Source organism: Heliconius melpomene, chromosome 21 (assembly GCF_056956725.1).
Source record: "Heliconius melpomene rosina isolate 202511_hmr_F chromosome 21, ASM5695672v1, whole genome shotgun sequence".
Classification (NCBI taxonomy): domain Eukaryota; kingdom Metazoa; phylum Arthropoda; class Insecta; order Lepidoptera; family Nymphalidae; genus Heliconius; species Heliconius melpomene.
Window position 1 is genome coordinate 2,900,217 of NC_140409.1, and position 19,600 is coordinate 2,919,816.

General features: G+C 32.3%; 1 protein-coding gene across 2 annotated transcripts; it reads left to right on the forward strand.

Annotated features, from left to right (window-relative positions):
- Window positions 1-4,794: 4,794 nt before the first annotated feature.
- LOC146526850 (protein-lysine N-methyltransferase SMYD4-like) lies at window positions 4,795-15,592 on the forward strand. 2 transcript variants are annotated; one of them, XM_085205752.1, is made up of 15 exons: window positions 4,795-5,214; window positions 5,522-5,780; window positions 6,318-6,498; window positions 7,101-7,260; window positions 7,609-7,776; window positions 8,921-9,052; window positions 9,316-9,523; window positions 9,890-10,088; window positions 10,774-10,870; window positions 12,854-13,040; window positions 13,249-13,396; window positions 13,481-13,618; window positions 14,158-14,237; window positions 14,705-14,781; window positions 14,971-15,592. In XM_085205752.1, the coding sequence occupies exons 1-15, from the start codon at window positions 5,069-5,071 to the stop codon at window positions 15,164-15,166; spliced, it is 2,376 nt and encodes a 791-aa protein (XP_085061878.1). In that variant the 5' UTR covers window positions 4,795-5,068; the 3' UTR covers window positions 15,167-15,592. The 2 variants fall into 2 exon arrangements, with proteins under 2 accessions (XP_085061878.1, XP_085061879.1); XM_085205753.1 differs by having other exon boundaries at window positions 7,101-7,248.
- The last annotated feature ends 4,008 nt before the right edge of the window (window positions 15,593-19,600 follow it).

The window sequence follows — 19,600 nt, forward strand, 5'->3', positions numbered from 1 at the left end:
TTTGTTAAAAAAATACGTATTCCTTTACAGTAATTAATGTTCACCTTTGTATAAATAAGACAGACCTTGATTGATGAGGTATAAATTTTAATTCTTACATCACGCACATATACTGCAGAAAAACAAGTATAGTAGTAGTACTTACCTACCTTTCAACGATGGCTAGAATATTAAATTTCGTTGAGAAATAGATGGCAGAGTAACAAGAATTTACTTTCCAGATGTGGAACCACAGAGGTCGCAGAGGACGCCTCGTTACTTGTAACTGTATACTGTATGACTACATAATACCTATTCTATTAGTAGTAAGCTTAAATAAATATCCGTTTGTTCTTTTTGAATTAATAATATCTTACCTCTGCCTACCCTTTTGTGTATGATACAACTTGGAGTTGATTTTTTTTCATTAAATTATTATTTCAATATTTAGAGGACAATTGTATAGCCCAGCAAACTCGATAAGCAAATCTCCACCTTTACCAACTTCTGACCTTTTTTTTTCTAGATTAGATCTAGGACCTTAAATGTCTTAATGATGTCTCTTGAACTGATTGATTTAAATTTAAAATCTACATTACATTTGCGTACAAATTAATTTTACAATCATACTGTGCCCCTGCGCTACTACTAGCCTCAATAAAACAAAAAACATGAAAATAATATTTATTAAATGAAACATTTAAATTTAACTCAATAATAAATATTACACTTAGAATACAGTCAACATGAGTAGTTTGTATTTATTACAATATGTTTGAGTATAAATTATATAACTGTTTTATTTGAAAAATTAAACAACAAAAAAAATCTTATCAAATCAATCAAAAATTCAATTTTCAGTTTGTATTTTTTTTAAAATCTAATCAATCAATCATTCCAATCAAATCGATCAAAAATTCAATCAATTTTCAGTTCAATTTTTTTTATATCCTCCATGACCTGTTCTTCGAATTTTTCGAATTCGAATCGTTCTCTATAAAAGTAATGACAAAATAGTAAAAAACATAATAAATATTTTTTCGTTGTTTTGGCACACATACATTAAATTATCTAAAGCGGGGAACGGAGTGTAACACTAGGTTCCCTCTACCTCGCTCCTCGAGCGGGAATCGAACCCACAACTGTTACGTTTACAGTGAGACAATTTTACAATAGATATTGAAAAACTTTAACTTTCCCAATGAGCCAAATCAGTATTAGCACACGTTAATCTATATATAAAAACTCAACTGTTACAAAATGAATGACAGACAGCGCACTAAGGTGTATAAGAACGAAACAGTGTATAGATAATATAGGTACCTCTAAATCTTCTTGTTTATTAAGTTCTTATATCTATATATATAAAATCGAAAGGTCACTCACTCATCACGAAATCTCAGAAACTACATGTGCTAGGAATCTCAATTTTTCATAGGAGTTATTTATAGGACGTAGGTGCTCGCTAAGACGGGAATTTGCAATATTCGACTTCTAAGGGGTTGTTTTTAGGGTGGAAAGTTTGTAAGAAACTTCGTTACTACAAATGCTAGGTGTATCAGATTTTGCATGGACGTCACTTATAGGACGTAGGTACTCATGGAGACAGAAATTAATAATAACGTAGTTCACGCAGGCGAAGCCGCGGGCGGCCGCTAATATAATATATGTATATTACATGGAAATGAGGAGAAAGCTACTAAATCATAATTATTTGAACGTCATATACCTGTCCACATAGGCTAAGTAATAAGTACAGTAGCTGAAAGAAAGTGGTAATAGCACTGTAACAAAGAAACGTTTAGAAAACGAACAGCGTAATGTGCAGGTGTCCTGATTGACGGCTGTTTATATAATTCTATATTATAGTAAATATGAGTAAAATTGTCTATTATTATTGTTATATAAATAATCCGTCCACATAAAAGAAAAACTGGACAAGCGCGAGTCGAGCTCACCCACCGAGGGTTCCGTACAAAAATTGGAGATATCGTGCTTTTTCTAAAATTCAAGCTTAGCTTAGCCAGAGCTAGCTTTAATATCAAATTTTGCCATACGATTTAACCACAAATAATTATATATATATATATAGTTTTCAATTTTTTCTAGAACTCGTACTGCCTGTAGATACTAACTGCCAAATTTCATATTTCTAGGTCAACCAGAAGTACCCTATGAATTTTGATTCCCTTTATAGCGTTGAAATACGTTTTTTGCAATATCCATATCTTTTTCTACGTAAATATAGAAGTATGTTTTTGTCAGGAAATCATGGGGTCGTATATGGTTTAAACTCGATATCGACAACGAGATCGACAATTTTATTTTTAATACTACTTAACTATTAAATTAACTTTTGATATATCAATATTCTCCACATAAACTAATGTCCAATGGAAAAAATAAAAAAATCAAATAAATCCCGCACACAGCAGAGGGAACCTAGTGTTAAGACACTCCGTTCCCCACTTTCTGCCGAATTCTGGAGGCATTGCGTGGTAAGTGGCAGAACTCAACGCCGCGCTTTGCTTCGACAACAGAGCGAAGAAATTGAAATACAAACGTAAATAAATATTTCACTTCCTCGAGTGGGGATCCAACCCACTACCGTCACGTTACAGTCACACCCTTGGGCCCCTGCGCCACGGCCTCTAAAAAGTAAAAAGCAGTTATATACATATCAGCTGATTACAATTGTTATACTGTATAACTGATTATTCCATTGTATAGGAACATAATAAAAATTCCGGCACGTAGGTACCCCACAAGGATGAGGAGGTGAGTTGTCAGACCTAATGCATCAGTGTCCATAATGGATTCTAAAAAGGAGCGTCACGGATAATCTCTTATGGCACAACCCAATTTTACACATTTTTTAAATTTCGACTCTAACTTCATATAATAACAATTATTTTTGAATGCTTCAAAAGAAATAAATTTGTCACCTAATAGCCGACTATCACGACGTTGCTTTGGGCTGGTCGGAATGTGAGAACCACTTTCCTTTATCCTTTCCTAGTGACAACTAAATGTTGGATGACACCCACTGACTATTTAATTTAATGGGCCTCAGGTTACTAAAGTATAATTTTTATATATTAAGACACCTAATTTCAGCATTGTTATATTTACTTCTAAGTAATGTCAATATATAGGTATTTTTTAAATAGTGAAAGGTAATATATTTATTACACAATAAGCTTACCTGTATACCTTACTCAGTAAGTAAGTGAGTCATAAGTAAAATATAAACTGAAATCTACAAAAGAAATAAAAATATTTCCCATAATAAACTTTATAATAGATTAGAAAGTTATATTAATATAATTTCACTTAATAGAATCAATCATTACCGCTGATTTGTGTAAATGTTTAAATATCACTAAAATTAAACAATAAATATTTCATACTAGCAAAGTCCGTGCGGCTTTAACTATATATGACAAAAAAATCAGCTTCACGCTGTATCCCGCTCACAGCAGGGTGGCAAAGGGTGTTAACTCTTTAGTGTTAACACTTTCTGCCGAATTCTGGAGGCATTTCGTGTTGAGTGGCGGAACTCAACGCCGCGTTTTTGCCTCGACACCAGAGCGAAGAAAATGAAAATATAAATTTAAATAAATATTTCATCTCCTCGAGTGAAGATCGAACCCAAAACTAATCGGTTTTACAATCACGGTCTGTGCCCCTGTGCCACGGCCACGACTGACACGACTATAGGTATACTCTATATTAATATTTTATTTATTTAACTTGCCGGGTCTAACGTCATTTATGTAAGACAAATAATTATAAAAAACAACAATTTCATTAAGAAAAACTGACTGAGTCATCACCTGATGAAATTTGCCCAAACTGTTAATGTACCAGAAAAAAACATTGAAAAAGTTGTTGTAACTTCATCAACCTATTATAGCTTAAGAAGGTGGACAAATATTAAGATTCGATAGTCTTAATGTTTGTCCATCTTTGTCCTTCTAAGTCTATCGAGTCTATGGGTATATACGAGTATGGGTTGATGTAGTTACAAGAAATTATTTTTTTCCCGATTAGGTGATAACAAATGAGTGATAACGTCACAGGTGACACAGGCCGAAACACGTGATTAATAATTTTATGGTTTTCATTAGAGTTATCTATATTACCTAATGGGATTTATGTATAATTTGTTTATGGTGAATAAGTATTGTCATATATGTACGTTAAAATCAATTGAAAACGAGTAACTGTCTTATTACATTAGTTCCCAATTACTAGGTGAATGAAAGTGCAATACCTGTATGACATAAACACACTTCGTATGCAGCTTCTGTTGTTGCTTGTTTAATTACTTTTTGATAATTTTGCTAGGCTTACTTTCATAAATATGAAATAACTGAAATATTAGAAGAGACGAAAGTTAATTTGACTGATAAATATGATCCTGAGATCGAGTCGTCTGAGATTTTTAAATATCTTTGGGCTCGTTCATTACTACTATCAATATTGGTTGTGGTAGATCGAGAGGGATACCTAGAGTCCGTTTAGTGCTACTTAGAGGCTATGTAAGAAAAAGAGGTGGAAGATGTATGTAATTTTCTTTTGTCACGGAAAAGAGATAAAATTAAAAACCTCAGTTTCTCTCATATATATTCTTTATGTATAGATAATACCTTTTATAGTAGTTAAAGATTTTCAATTCCATATAGTAAATTATTCTAAAATAATTTTTGAAACAGATTTTTGTTTAAAAATAATATATTTTTAATATTAACATTGCGTCTAACGGAACGAAAAAGGCCATCAATGTCAATTGTCACTTGTTTGTCAATTTTATTATATGATTAAATTCTTTTATTTATGTATATAACTTAAATTTTACTTTGCATTTATTATAATTATTATACTATCTACTTCACTGGATCGCTTATACTAACAACTTTTTCAGCTTCATCACATATAAAATAGATATTTCTCTTTTTCAAGCTTATAGTAGATATTTTTATAGATTTTTTTTATTTACACTTGTTAAACGACTTATTGTTCATAAAAAAATACTGGATAACCAAAGTTGAATAATAACAAATAATTTAAAAGAAAATAAAGGAACATGGATAACATAAGCATGCCTGATGATTGTGCAAAGCAGTGGGAAATATTATTGTTGCTAATATCATCAGAAGAGAAGAAAATTGATCGTACCAGTGAAAGTGAAGTGGACACAATGACTTACTTTTACAAAAATAAAGGAGTTCGGTAAGCTAGTTTTGTCTAAAAGAATAAACACAAGTATTTTGTAGCTAATACCCACATGGTGACTTTATTAAGTAAAAAACACAAACTACAAAAAAACCACAATTTTAAGTAGATATTTACATGGAACGGATACCTTTCTATATTACCAATTTAAATTCGCTTTTATCTATTTCTAAATGAAAATAACAAAATATAATTGTAATACATATTGCACTTATAATAGATATTAACAAATCCATTGTTATACATACATGATATTCCTTTAAAACCACTGTACATTACAGTAAAGATAAATAATTTTCAACAGAAAAATATTAACCCACTGGCTGCAGCAAATGAAAGCCACTTATGCAAAAAAGACAAATGACTCTCATACAGCATTAAAGTGTGATGAAGTTTCACTTTTGTGGAGACAAAAAGGAAATGATAAGTTTAAAGTAAATTTAGTGGAAGCAAGTTATAAATGTTATACTAATAGCATTCTATATGCTAAACCCAACAGTCTTATGAACGCTTTGGCCATTGCTAACAGGTCAGCTGCCTTGTTAAGGATGAAGAAATTTCAGGTTAGAATGAATATTACGATTTATTACTTCACTATGTATACAAAAATTTATAAATTGTTGGTAATTTGTAATGAGTCTATATTGTGCTTAAGATATATACATCAATAATATTGTATTAATAATTGGTTAATTGTAATTTGTTAAGCTGAAATAATTACTTTGAGTTTAGGTGTAATGCTGCAGGTGATATAATCTATACCAATATTGAAAGACTGAAAAGTTTGTTTGGTTAAATTTTGTTAAATGTGATGAATGAAATCTTAGAAACTACTGGATGAAATTAAAAATTTTTTTGGATGTGGAGGATAGTCTATTTATTGAGGAAAGCTATAGATTATATTATCACATTAATGATTTTGATATAACCCACTGTAGCTTCACAGTCAGAGTTGCCTTAGGCTATTAGAATATATCGTACACAACTCAGAAAGAAATATCATTTGAATCTGACCGTGTCAATTCACAGGTACAATCTACATCTTTATATAGACTGAAAATATCAGTATAATAAAATAACAATTTATATGTTTGTCTCAGGAATGTCTGTCTGACATAAAAATAGCAATGTCCAGTGGTTACCCAAAGGAACAATTATACAAATTACATCTACGACAAGCAGATTGCCACATCGAATTACGACAACGAACTGAAGCGCGGGCCTCTCTTGATGCTGCCATATTAAATGCTGATTCTGCTAACCTCTCCACTACCAGTTCTTGTATGTATCAAAGTTATATATTTTTTATCCATATAGTCTGTTTAATATCAGGGGCTATCTTTACTATAGTATTACATCCTGTTGTTTTATTTTAATTATTTTCTAGGTATTTCTAGGTATTTAAAATTGCAAAATATGTGACATGCTATGACAATAGCATGCTCAAGGTGCCAAGAGAAAAAAAATGTAATTTAATTTGTGTGACATTATTTACGGATCCCCTGAATATACATTGTCATAAAATAGATTTATATGCTGTTTGATTTTTTTATTATGAGGTTTAATTGGCTGAGTTATTTAGCGCTATGCGAAATGTATGGTTGTATATGTTGTGGAACTAATGTGAAATTGTGAAAAAATGTACAATATGATCTTAATTTTCTATGTGTATGTGATTTTTCATATAAAATATTATTAATTGTTTGCTTAGCGACAATAATATAACTTGTTAACTGGATATTCTAGACTAAACTAGAAACATTTTTGCGACAATATTTTATATGAATTAAATGAGATGTAATAAATTAGTAATAATTACAAAAATATTTATATTTCATAATTGGAATTAAAATTATATATATTTACTATGTAATTAATTTCAGCGGAATTTGATCGCCATATAAAAATAATGGAGAAAAAACTTTTAACTATAACCCTAAATGAAGATGTAGATAAAACAATAGTGCTCCCTGAATGCTACCTAGGATCAAATCCCAACTTCACTGCTGCCTCAAATGCCATAGAATTGAGGTTTGTTTCTAAGTTAGTATTTAATTAATTAATTAAATTTAATCTTGATGAAAAGAATGAATAAGCAAAATGATTAACCAACTTCAAATAAGAGTAGTTTATCAATTCAATTGTTCTTATACATAATATGTAATTTTTTCTCCAAACATTCCAATGCTGACTGTTTTATTTTTAGAAATGTTATCTTAGCATAAGATTATATTATATTAAAGTTATAAAAAAACGTTTAGTTCATTTTGAGGAGATAGCCAGGCTTCTGAGGAGAATTTTTAAAATTGATCTAGTCATTTAAATGTATGTATCTTACATGAGGAGGGTAGGGACGGTCAATTATCTTACTCTATACTTGAATACACACAGACGGACCGACACACTAGGCAGGCATGTAACAACTAAGGCGGAGACCCGTCGCGGTGACGTCCTCTTCTCGGAGGAGCCCTACGCGTGGGTCACCCTGCCCCCCGACGACGATGACATGATAAGCTACGTCTGCGAGATGTGCTGCAAGAATGACGTTAATCCTGTACCGTGAGTTTTTTTGTAATTTACTATTTACATGTATCTATTAATAATAATACACGAATGTTATTATCGCTTTTTAGCTCATCCACTGGTATTAGTTGATTGCAAGAGATTTTCTTATCAGAGAAACCTATTCATTTTAAACTAAACAACAATTTAAATTTTCTTATTTTTTATTTGCAATGAAGAATATAACTATATAAAAAAAACTATTATAGGTGTCCTACAAAAGATATTCGAGGTGGTTGTGGGTTCCATCCATTCTACTGTGGAATCGTTATTTTTAATCTGGTTTCTTTTCGTGATTTTAAGCATTAACATTTTAAAGACAATACCTAAACATTAAAAACTAAAGTTTCCCCTAATTTAAGTAGAGTAGACAGTAAAACTGTTATTTTGTAGTAATTTTATTGAACAAAATACTTTATACTAACAAGTTCTTTACTTTTGAACTGACTGATATAAAACAAACATTAAATGTCAAGGGAAGCTGGCAAAAATACAATAGTAAAAATGACATTTCAATCAATTAAGCCATTTCTGAGAGTAACGTGCGCAAATGCACAGACTAACAGATAATCGAAAAACTGACAAAAAATTAGGTATGTTGCGGGTTCTATTACATGCCGGTGTAATAATACCCCCAATGATAGATTTTCTCATATAGCTTGGATGCACACACAGCGTTCAGTTACAATTTAATTATATGTTTTATTTTTTATAGATTATTTTAATTTTATTGTATCTGTTAATACAAAATACTGCGGTAGATTCTGTATTCCTGCACGCAGCTTCCTAAAAATATGCGGAAAGAGGAGAACGAATTGCCCTATTGTTTTATATTTAAGTACCGAGTTTCAGATTTCTGCATTTTGCTAGATGCGTCAAAAACGTGAAATATGTGTGCACACATTCTAAAAGACACAGGGACAAGTACAGAATATGTACAGTACGGTTCACCAGCTGTGGCTGCCTGTTAAATTTTCTGAACTTGCACATTGTTCATTCGGGAAGAAAATAGTTAAAAATAAGGACCCTACTGTACGTTAATAATTAAATAAATTAAAAATAAACAAATAATGTAAGCCAAAAAATAAATCATGTAAGCCAATATTAAATAACATAACTATATTGAATTTGTATTATTCAGATGTACAACGTGCTCCAGTGCTATATACTGCAGTGAGGGTTGCCGCTCCCGCGCCCTCTTCCATCGCTGGGAGTGCGCGGCGGCCCAGTGCGACCTCTTTAAGACTATCGGCATTGCTCATTTGGCTTTGAGGTAGGAAAGTAAAATATTATGTGTTATTGTGTTCATACAATATTTTAGTGCATATACATCCAAATTATCTTATAAATGTCAGTATTGTATATTTCATGTCAGTAGGTACTGTATATGCGATATCCAGGCTACAGTTAAAATAATACATTAGGAATCATATAAAGTTTTTGTTTTTTTATGATATTTAATAATAAAGATATGTGTCATTTTTATATATTTTTAGTAAACAATTATTTTTTTAACCTATAGTATTTTAATCCTAGGGTTCTACTTATAACCACGATCAACGGTTTTCCGAAACCTCCGACACGGCTGCCGTCGTTATGTTCCGCAGCAGAACTCTTTAGAAGCTATACACAAGTCGACAATATAAACATATATAAAAGTAATACTCCAGCTTTCTATAGAATGTTCAATCTGGTCACTAATTTTGATAAAATGAACAATACTGATTATATACAGTATGCTTTGGTGAGTATGTCTGTCTTTTTGGCTACAATTATAGCAATTCCGCCGCCATTCAATAGACACAGTCTATTGGATGGCGGAACTCAACGCCGCAATTTGTTTCCAGAGCAAGGAATTGAATATAATTCTTATCTTTTCCCGAATCGAAATCGATCCTTCACTACTATGACACAATGGCCATGTTAATGTGTGTAGTTTAAATATTTAAATAATTTTGATTTGAATTACATTTAATGATGTATTTTAAAATATATTCTTGCAGCGGCGTTGGGCTACGCCACTCACGGTTATTAATGATATTTTCGTCGTAAAATGAACAAAGCTAATAAAGTATGTAATGGATTTATATTGATATACACTACATTTCAGACGGCAACAATGTTAACGTTATATTTAGAGCAGTATACTAAGTTCTTCGAGTTTTTCTCAACAAAGCTGCCATGTTTGCTTAGTGAGAACGAATCGCATATTTTTGGGGCGGCCATTATACTACGTAGCCTAGGACAGCTAGTGTGTAATGGACACGCTACCCTCAGTTTGTCACTCGTTGAAGAAGATGGGGCTAATGGTACGAAATCTTATTAATAAAAAAAGTCGTGTTCAATTTTATGTAGGTTTTCATGATTTTTCTCTTAAATTTTGCTGATTAGTTTTTATTTAAGTACAAGAAAATATTTAGGAAATTCAGTATTTTAGGAAATAATAAATTACTTAAAATAAAAAACATCGTAATTCAAATTATCAACTAAAAAAAGAAAGAGGGAGAAAGAGAAAGGTCGCGCCTGCGCACGTCTCATTTAACGGTTTTATTCCACGCATTTTTCTTACGGTTTTACTATCACATTTTTTTCAGTTCGGTCACGCAGCGAAATCCCTATCCCTTCCAAGCCTGCCGTAAGGAACTTCGTTCCAAAAAAAATTAGACAACTAGAATTAGAAAAAAAAAGATAATCGTAGAATAGAAATATAAGACCTGTATATATAATAAGTGTACCTATTATGTATGTAAGAAACAATAAAGGCTTTTTATTTTATTTTTTATTTATTTATTATTGAATATTATATTTTTTGTATGTGTAATGTAACTTTGTATATTTTCTTTCTTATTTATTTCACCGTAAATGAAAAAATGATTTTTCTAATTTTTTTACTTACTGTGCATACTATGTTTAAGTTGACGACAACGTTCACAACAATTATCATATGTCATATACCTAATTAGGTTCATTTTATATTTTAATTGTATTTGTTAGGTCGTACGGTAACTGAGAGAGAGGTTCGTCGCGCTACTGCCATATATCCATCCGCCGCCATGATGAACCACTCCTGTGATCCCAATATTATTAACACGTAAGTAAAACCTCGAGTCCTGTCACTTAGTACCTCTGTGGGGACAAACGCGTGTGCGTAATTGTATATGTATAGTATAACTAGTACAGTTTCAGTGGAAACTAGCGGCCCCCCGCGGCTTCGCCCGCTTGAACTACATGATTATTCATTTAATAAACGAAATTGACTGACAGTCAAATGTGTTGATATCAATGAATAATTTAATTTACTCGTTCAGAAACAGCCTTAAATGTTAAATATTGTGTAAGAATTTATAATAGTCTGTAAAATAATTGTAATGATTGCATATTACTAAAATCGAATCGAATAATCATCCAATATCGAAATCGAATCCAAAATAATTAATCGAATATCGAATCGAAAATGTTTAATTGAGAACCCCCTCCTTGTTTTGAAAGTCGGTTAAAAATACAAATTTTTATTACAAATAAATACAGGTTTTTTATAAGTATAGATATGGATTGCTATATATTTGCAGGCAAACTCATGCCTTGAGTTCCGATTTTGATGAAACAAACTTTAGATGTTAAGCTGGGTTAAAACAAATAAATTGGTGAAAGTTTTACCTAAATCGATTCAGTACTTTCAGGTAACGTGACCATACATACAGACCGACAGACAGATAGACAAGAAATTAAAAAAAAATATTTTTGCTTTCTATTATTTTTTTTAAGATGGGCACTCTATCCATTTCAGTCAGAAATACTAAATGTACAGACAAAATATTTTGTGTAAAATATGTTTTATTATATATAGAGATGACTAGTGGGCCCGGACGCGGCTACGCCCGCGAAAATATAAGCCTAAATAATTAAAATAAGTTAAAAAATAATAATAAGTGGAGATTTATTATTAGAAAAAATATCTGAGTAACCGAAATGAACAAACAAAAGAAGTAAAAGTAACTAAAGGAAATTCTTAATATTAGAAAAAGTACCTAAAGTTTGCCGTGCGCGCGTACTAAACATTTTTCTATATTAAATAATTATAAATTTTTGCGAACAATATTAAATAAAATCCCAAATGATTAAAATTACAATATTTTAAGTCTATAACATCGGTATAGATAACCGAACTGAGATAAATTAATTATAAGCAGCAAATAATTACATAAAAAATAATAGTAATTCGAAAATATATAAAAATTTACAAAATCATCAAAGTCATCTGTCTGTTCGCGTCGGTCATACTATACCACTCGTAGGCTAGGTCATTTGGAATCAGTGACATCTTATTTATTAGAATGTTATTATAATACTATAATTTCAATCTAGATGAAATGCTAAAAGTGACTATTATGTTTATTTTCATAAGGATGAATATCAAATTATAGAAATCATCTAATTTTTGTTAATGTATACAAATCTATATCGGCGCGCGCCATGTATGCATTAAGCAAACTCATTTTGGGTGACGTTTTCTTAAAATAACAAACTTTGCAAGCCGTTGCTTAGCAACGCGTAGCGACGGTTGTTATTAACATGGCGGAATAAATTGCTTGTCAAATTAATTATTGTAATATATTGGTATATATCGAAAATATTACAAATATGAGAACAGAAAAGTATCCTATGTTCAACCCGGGACCCTCAAGTATCTCTATATGAGTATTTTATCACAATTACATTACCGGTTTGGTGCTGATTGCGTAAAAGACAGACAGACAGACATAGCTACTTTCGAATTTATAATATAGGTATGGAGGTATGGATAAAAGTTATTTGTGTATTATCATAGATTTTTAATGACATATTATAAATATTTATACAATTTGAGGCAAAGTGCGGCGTGGAGTTCAACTCAACACGCATTGTCTCGAAAAGTGTAAAAAAGAGTGTTTCAATACTAGATGTTCACTGCCTACTTCCCTATGCGCGAAAAAGCTTAAAGTTGCTTTTTAAATAACTTATTTATATTTCATCCCTATGTATATATTACTAAATTATATTGTATAACTTTTAAAAATAACTTCCCTCTTAACAGATTCTACAACAGCCGCCTAATAATCCGTTGTTCGCGCGAGCTGGCGCCCGGCTCGGAGGTGCTCAACTGCTACGGGCCGCACCGCGCGCGCGAGCCCACCGCCCAGCGTCGCGCACAACTGCGCGCGCAGTACATGTTCACGTGCGCGTGCACCGCGTGCTCGGACAGCGAGAGGCGGGACTTCGTGGTGGGTTGTATTTGTTGGTTTTTGTTTTTGCTGGTTGTGGCGTAAGGATGTAAAGTGTGGTTGTAAATGAGGGTTGTGAGTTCGTTTCCCAATCGAGAAAATTATATATTTTTATTTCCTCGTTATGTGGGAAAACGTCATTTTATATTTACTATTCAAAGATAACCCACCATGCCTATCGTTTTAATATTAATATTGTTTCTCCTAGCTTTTATTCAGCGCGTACGCGTGTCAGTCGTGCAAGGGGCCGGTGACCTGGCAAAGCCCCCGTCCTCGTTGTCAGCAGTGCCACACAGAGTTCTACCCGGAGAAAGCTTTGGCTATTATAGATAGAGCCGAGGACCTTACTACACAGGGTAAGACATGTGTTGCTTGTGCCCAGTGTGGCTCAGTAGCCACAACGGCGTTCTTTCATATTTTTTAATTATTATTCATATTAGCGGAACGCGCGACATCAGTAGAGGCGCGATGCGCGGCAATGTGCGCCGCGTTCCGTCTGAAACAGCAAGTATGGCATAAACACCACACGGCGTTGCGCGCCGCCGCTGACCGCCTCGCTAGGATTTATGCGGATGTTGGTGAGGATTATATATATATATATATGCTTTTGTCAGTACGGAAGAAAATTTTACATATACTAATATGTTGTTTAAAGTTTTGATCTTCAGGATTTGAAATGCACCAACTGAAAATTGGAATATATTGTAATTATATAAAGAAATAGCTAACAGTCTTTGTTTATGTGACATAGAAGTAATATAAACCGATTCACTTTAAATAACACACACAATAAATTATTTTCAAATAGAACTAATACAGCTTAAGCGCACAATTATGTACGAGTATTACACGATTTATCATAAGAAAACCTCAACCGTTCCCCTTAAACATTTTTTCCCGCTTTTGCCTTGGTACTGAAATGAAAATATTAATAAATAATAATTCATTCCCCCGAGTGGAAATCGAACCCACAACCGTCGCGTCACAGTTACGCGCTTTTTAACCCTGCCCGGCCTCAATTTTCATATTGATATACTTACTTAATATCTTGTTTATGTAGGTAGGCAACGTGTGGTGTGTTGTATTTAGCTAAAAAATAATAATTTTTATTTTGCAGGTGAATTTACTAAAAGTATGGAGCTGATTAAACACAATATTCAAAGTCTTGAATATCGATTTGGATCGTTTAGTGTCGAGGTAATATATTTTTTTATATTAGATAATATGTTATTTTTAGGGTTCTGAGCTTTAAGTAAAACAAATAACCCTTTAGAATCACTTTTTGTCCGTCTATGTGTCTCTAAAGACCCCTTTTCTCAAAAACACACACGAGCTAACAAGCTGACATTAATATCAAGTTAGGGACTCGAACACTCAATAATTTAACTTATCGATAAGTTAGTTATCGAACGTTTATGCTTTATTTTTGCCCCATACTGTATGATATTCAATACGTAATCAATACCTATGGGGTAGTTCTCGTTGACATAGAATTATACAATTTTGCTAAAAGTATTTTAGTTTATTTGACCTACAATTGTACTACAATAAACTAATTTGTAGGGAACCCTCAGTGGGCGAGTCCGACTGTCACTTAATCGCTTTCTTGTTGTTTATGTCGTGTCTAAATTCCTAAAACTACCACAAAACCAAACGTTTTTCAGGTTGCTCACGATCTTCGAAAGCTGTCAGATGTAATGCTAGAGAGGATACTTAATACTCCACAACATTTGGATCACAGGTAAAAAAACCTAAATATAAAAACCTCACTCAATCTTCTCATCCTAACAATAAGTTAAAATAAACGCTAATAATTTAGATATAGCTTGATAAGAACGTATTGCTTAGTGGTCAGATCGCATGGATGGTGCAGCGCAGATTCGAATTCCGCTTTAATTTCCACCAATAATTTTTCCTTATTTCATTACAGGGACTGGTGTCTAGAAGCTCACAAAGTTTTAAAGAAAGCAGTACAACTGATGGAGTTGAACTACGGCTCGTGGGAGCCATTGGTCGCCCGTCTAAGAGAACAAGAGGCCTTCGTCGCTTCCCTTCTGGCTGAGACAAGGACACCTAACGCAACTGATTGTATACATCACAATTTACATTATAACCTTAAAATATAATTGACATTTGAGTATATAGTAGGTTTGATTCTGCTCTGGAATTTGCGTCTTAATCTGTTACATGTTATACATGTTACATTGTAACCTTAACATATTAAAATATAATGCGTTGGTTCTGGGTTCAACTCCAGTCAGATGAAATATTTCAAATGGCTCCTAAATCGCATGTAGAATCATATCTACGGTGGAAAATACGGCGTTGAGTTACGCTAACACGCAATATCTATAATATAAGAGAAAAGTGAAGAATAGTATCTTAATGTAAGGTTAGCGTAAAACGTATCTCAATTAATATTAATTGAAGCATCCAACTGTGTTGTAAATATGAACCTAAACAGCGATTCTGTGTATGAACGAATTTTTTTGTTTTCATTGTATGCATATTGTGCTCGAATATAATTTAAATACACTTATTACTTGGTTTTTTTTACTTGTTTTTATTTAATTAAGCTCATTTTGAAAATAAGGAAAAATTAAAAAACAAAATACTAATATGTATTTGAAAAATAAAATACTAATATATAGAAGGAATTAATGTTAATATTTAGTTTTAACGTATCTGAGATAACTGTAATACACCACACCACAAGCTTCATATTTACAGGAATATATATAAACCTGTTTTATTGTATTTTTTCAAATCTATCCTATTTACTTTAGAAATGTTCGAATATTATATTCTAACAATTCATGTCCGATGATTATTGGCTCACTCTTCAATTCATAGAATAGCTATTTTAAAAAAACATTTTCACTGCTGACCTGATAAATAAGCTTTATAATGAAAATTAAGATTATGAAAATAATTAAAAAAATCCACTATATTTTACATGTTTATTAAGATCACGGGTTTCCCAGTGGCAACATACATTAAGATTATTAAACACTTTTATTATAATATAATACAACTAAATAACTATACAATGCAACCAATACCTTCTAAGGATGTGCAAAACATAGGGACGTACAAAAAATTCCTATGGATTATGAAGTTTAAAAAACTATTTACTTAGATAAAATTAAAATCTACAAAGTACTAAGTGAATAATATCTTAGATACTATGTTCTCTTGTATTTGCATATCGTACATATAAGACTTGATGCAAAACAATGTATGCATATAAAATTATCACCATTTGAGTTATTTTGTCCTTACTAATCGCTAACTCTATTTATTATAAACACTTGCGTAATGGTTGGTATATTTGGGATTATTTGAAATTTATTTGTAATATTATATTGATTTGTTTATAATTTATACTTTTAGATCACAATCATGATGAATAAACCGTTAGTCTCATTCAATAGCCTAGTAGCCAGTCCATCCAAATTTCATTCCATAGTCCTAGTTCAGATTTCTATATTTTCCATAGTTCTTACTATGTATAAACCGGCGATAATAGCTTGAGACTTGCTAGGATTGTACTCCATGCAGATATTTTCATTAAATTATTATTTATTGTATTAATGGCGCCTGGTAGCTCGGAAATTTTAGATTTACAGTAAATTTGAAGATCATCTGCATATAGATGGTAGAGAGAAGTGACATATTGGGAAATATTATTCATAAAAAGTGAAAACAACAAAGGAAGCCACCCTGCGGGACGCCAGCATTCACTGAGGACGAGTGCGAGTACGAATCTTGAATTCGTATACGTTGACCGCGTCCATGCAGGTAATCATGAAACCAGTCGACTACGTTAGGAGATATGTTAAGAGAAGCTAAAGTGACATGATTGCAGTTTGTTGCATTTGTGTCTTCCCGCAGTTGATTCCAGTCTATTCAAAAATATTTTTTAGTTATGCTTGCACCTCTGAACAAGTAGTAGCACCATTGGCGGTGACTTAGCTGGAGCACCAGGCACACCCTGAAGATCTAACATACACTGCACTCGGTAACGCAAGATGTTTGGCGTAATTATGTTAATGGAGCCGTCCCGTGTCCAATACTTCCCCACTCCAAAACGCTGACTGGCGGCCATGAAAACATCATGACGGGTTTTGGTCAGAAATTCAGATAATGTAACATCTTTTAGTTTCGATTTAGAAACCCATACATTGTGAGGCGCCTGAGGAGTTAAAAACTTTACGATTGGCTGCGACCTCTCTTCATGAAAACGACCAAGCCGATAAACCGAACTGAGACATGAGCTGCACAGGTCAAGGGCATCCGTCACAATACTTGTTACCAGTGCACCAATATCTTCCGACTTGTTCGCACGTACACCATGAAAGGGCAGGATTTTACGTCTTATAGATATCTCCATTCGGTCGACCTCCAGTATCAGCAGTTCGACTTGTTTTTGCAACGAACTTAGTGCAACATGAATAAAATTTTTAAACGAATTAAAATCAGTAGCTATTGTTGTCACTGTAGTTGGCGATGATGTTTTGTTGAAGTCTTTTTGAAATTCATTCATCCTAGTGTTGAACATGTCCGCCATAGCAGTGATGGACTCCTTGATATGCTATCTTTGATTGAATATATTGTTAAATATATTATTAATTGTAGGAATTCAATAAAGGAAAACACTAGCGGTAGGTACTTAATATCACAAACGCATGTGTAGCATTAAAATACTAATATTTAAAATTAAATATGAAATAAAATAAAGAGCTTTTAAAACAGCTGTTCACTTATTTACGCCTACCCTCGAATTGAAAACTACTAATTAGAAGTATACAGATAATTAGAATTTACCTGCATCCAAAAAGTTCAATACAATGTATATACGATATATTTTCTCGTAGATTTTAACGTATGAATTTTTCATCCATGTACAATGTACATGTAATGGTCCTGAAGAAACAAATACCTCACCATAGGCGGCACAAGGCGTAGGCGAAGTGGGCGACCGCCTACGGCCTCGCGGTCCAGGGTGCCCTGCGGTGTGCTGCTGCAGACTTATGTCCAATACTAATGTATTGGGTCAGTAATGTATCAGTCATAACCGATGATTTTCCCTTAGTGCATTATAAGTTATATATTTTTAAATCTTATATTAAAAATTATCTTTTGTTTTTCCCGAGCAAACAATTGTTCAAATTTGCGTTATTTCGTTTATAACCTCTTTCTTTAACTTTTTAAAATATTTTTTATAATTTCTTTTATCGACAAATAAAAATTTATAGAGGGCCTCGCAAATTATATCTTGCCCACATAAAATTTAAGTCTTGCCCCACCACTGAACCTCACCCAGACTTTGATATTTCTTTCTTGTGAAAATTATTACATCTCGTAAGAAACCAAATATAACAGACAGAGTAAAACATTAAGTTTTTGATCAAGCTCAATAACAAACAATAGGTTAATGGGCAATGGACATTAATCTAAAAAAAATCTATTGTATTTCTGTAAAATTCTAACTCTGATCTATATCTATGAATAAAATATAAATAAATCTCACTCATTAATATTTATTTAAATTTTGAGTCATTAGTAACTTATTTATTTAATAATATATTTTTCATAGACACATCAAGTAATAGCATTCAAAATAATTAAATTCTAATCATGTGGTGTGGATGATATTAAGGTTTGTGACATACTGTGGTAACAGATTATTAGAGATCTAAAAAAAATTATATCAATTCTTTTACACCGGACAATGCATACTCGTAGTTTTTACTCTACTTTGATGATTCGTTTGAGTTGATAATGAACCAGCATTTTATTTCTTCATTTTCTAGTACAGTGATAATGCCAAATTTTGAGAATTAAATATGTAACACTGTTATCAATGACAGCGATGTAGGCTGATAGGTAAAATTCTAGAGAAGTTGTTAGTTATGTTTATTAAAAAACTATACCTATACCATAATTTCCTATAGTAAGACACTGTTTGTACGCAGCGAAAAATATAAAACATCTAGCCGCCATATAACTACAATATCATTGTACTATATTTTAATAACTACTCCTTGAATGGAATCTTTCAAAAGCCCTTCATGCTTGGACGATGGACTGGTGTTTTCTTTTTTCAGTAAAATCATCGTCAGCAGTGTTGTGTTGCTTTCCACCAAGTAATTATAAACATTAATGTTACAGAAAAATATTGCATGTCTACGGGATCACTAGTCGTCGATCTAAAATCTAACAACTTAGTATTATTATTGCGCACTTTGGGTATTTTTGTTTTTGCTACTATTTTACATATTATTGTCCGATTTCGGCCGGAGCCAGCGTTACAGCGTGTACGAAGCATACATTCATAATGGACAGACTACATTTAAGCGCAAGAGGTAAAATATTTTTTTTATTAACTTGTAAATTACCTTTCTTTCTTTAATATTGATATAATTTTTAAAGATATGAGCCACTGACATGTTTCTAATGAAGGATTTGTTGTCTTAATCACGCTATTCAGATATTAACACTACTACATCTAAGCAACTTACTATATAATATAATATATTTACAAGATTGAATGAAGT

Bases quoted from the DNA above. Each gene is read 5' to 3' on its own strand.
- LOC146526850 (XM_085205752.1), top strand. From the start codon at position 5,069: ATGGATAACATAAGCATGCCTGATGATTGTGCAAAGCAGTGGGAAATA. The intron at 5,781-6,317 runs GTTAGAATGAAT...TGTTTGTCTCAG, and splicing joins TAAGGATGAAGAAATTTCAG to GAATGTCTGTCTGACATAAA. The intron at 9,524-9,889 runs GTGAGTATGTCT...ACTACATTTCAG, and splicing joins ATTATATACAGTATGCTTTG to ACGGCAACAATGTTAACGTT.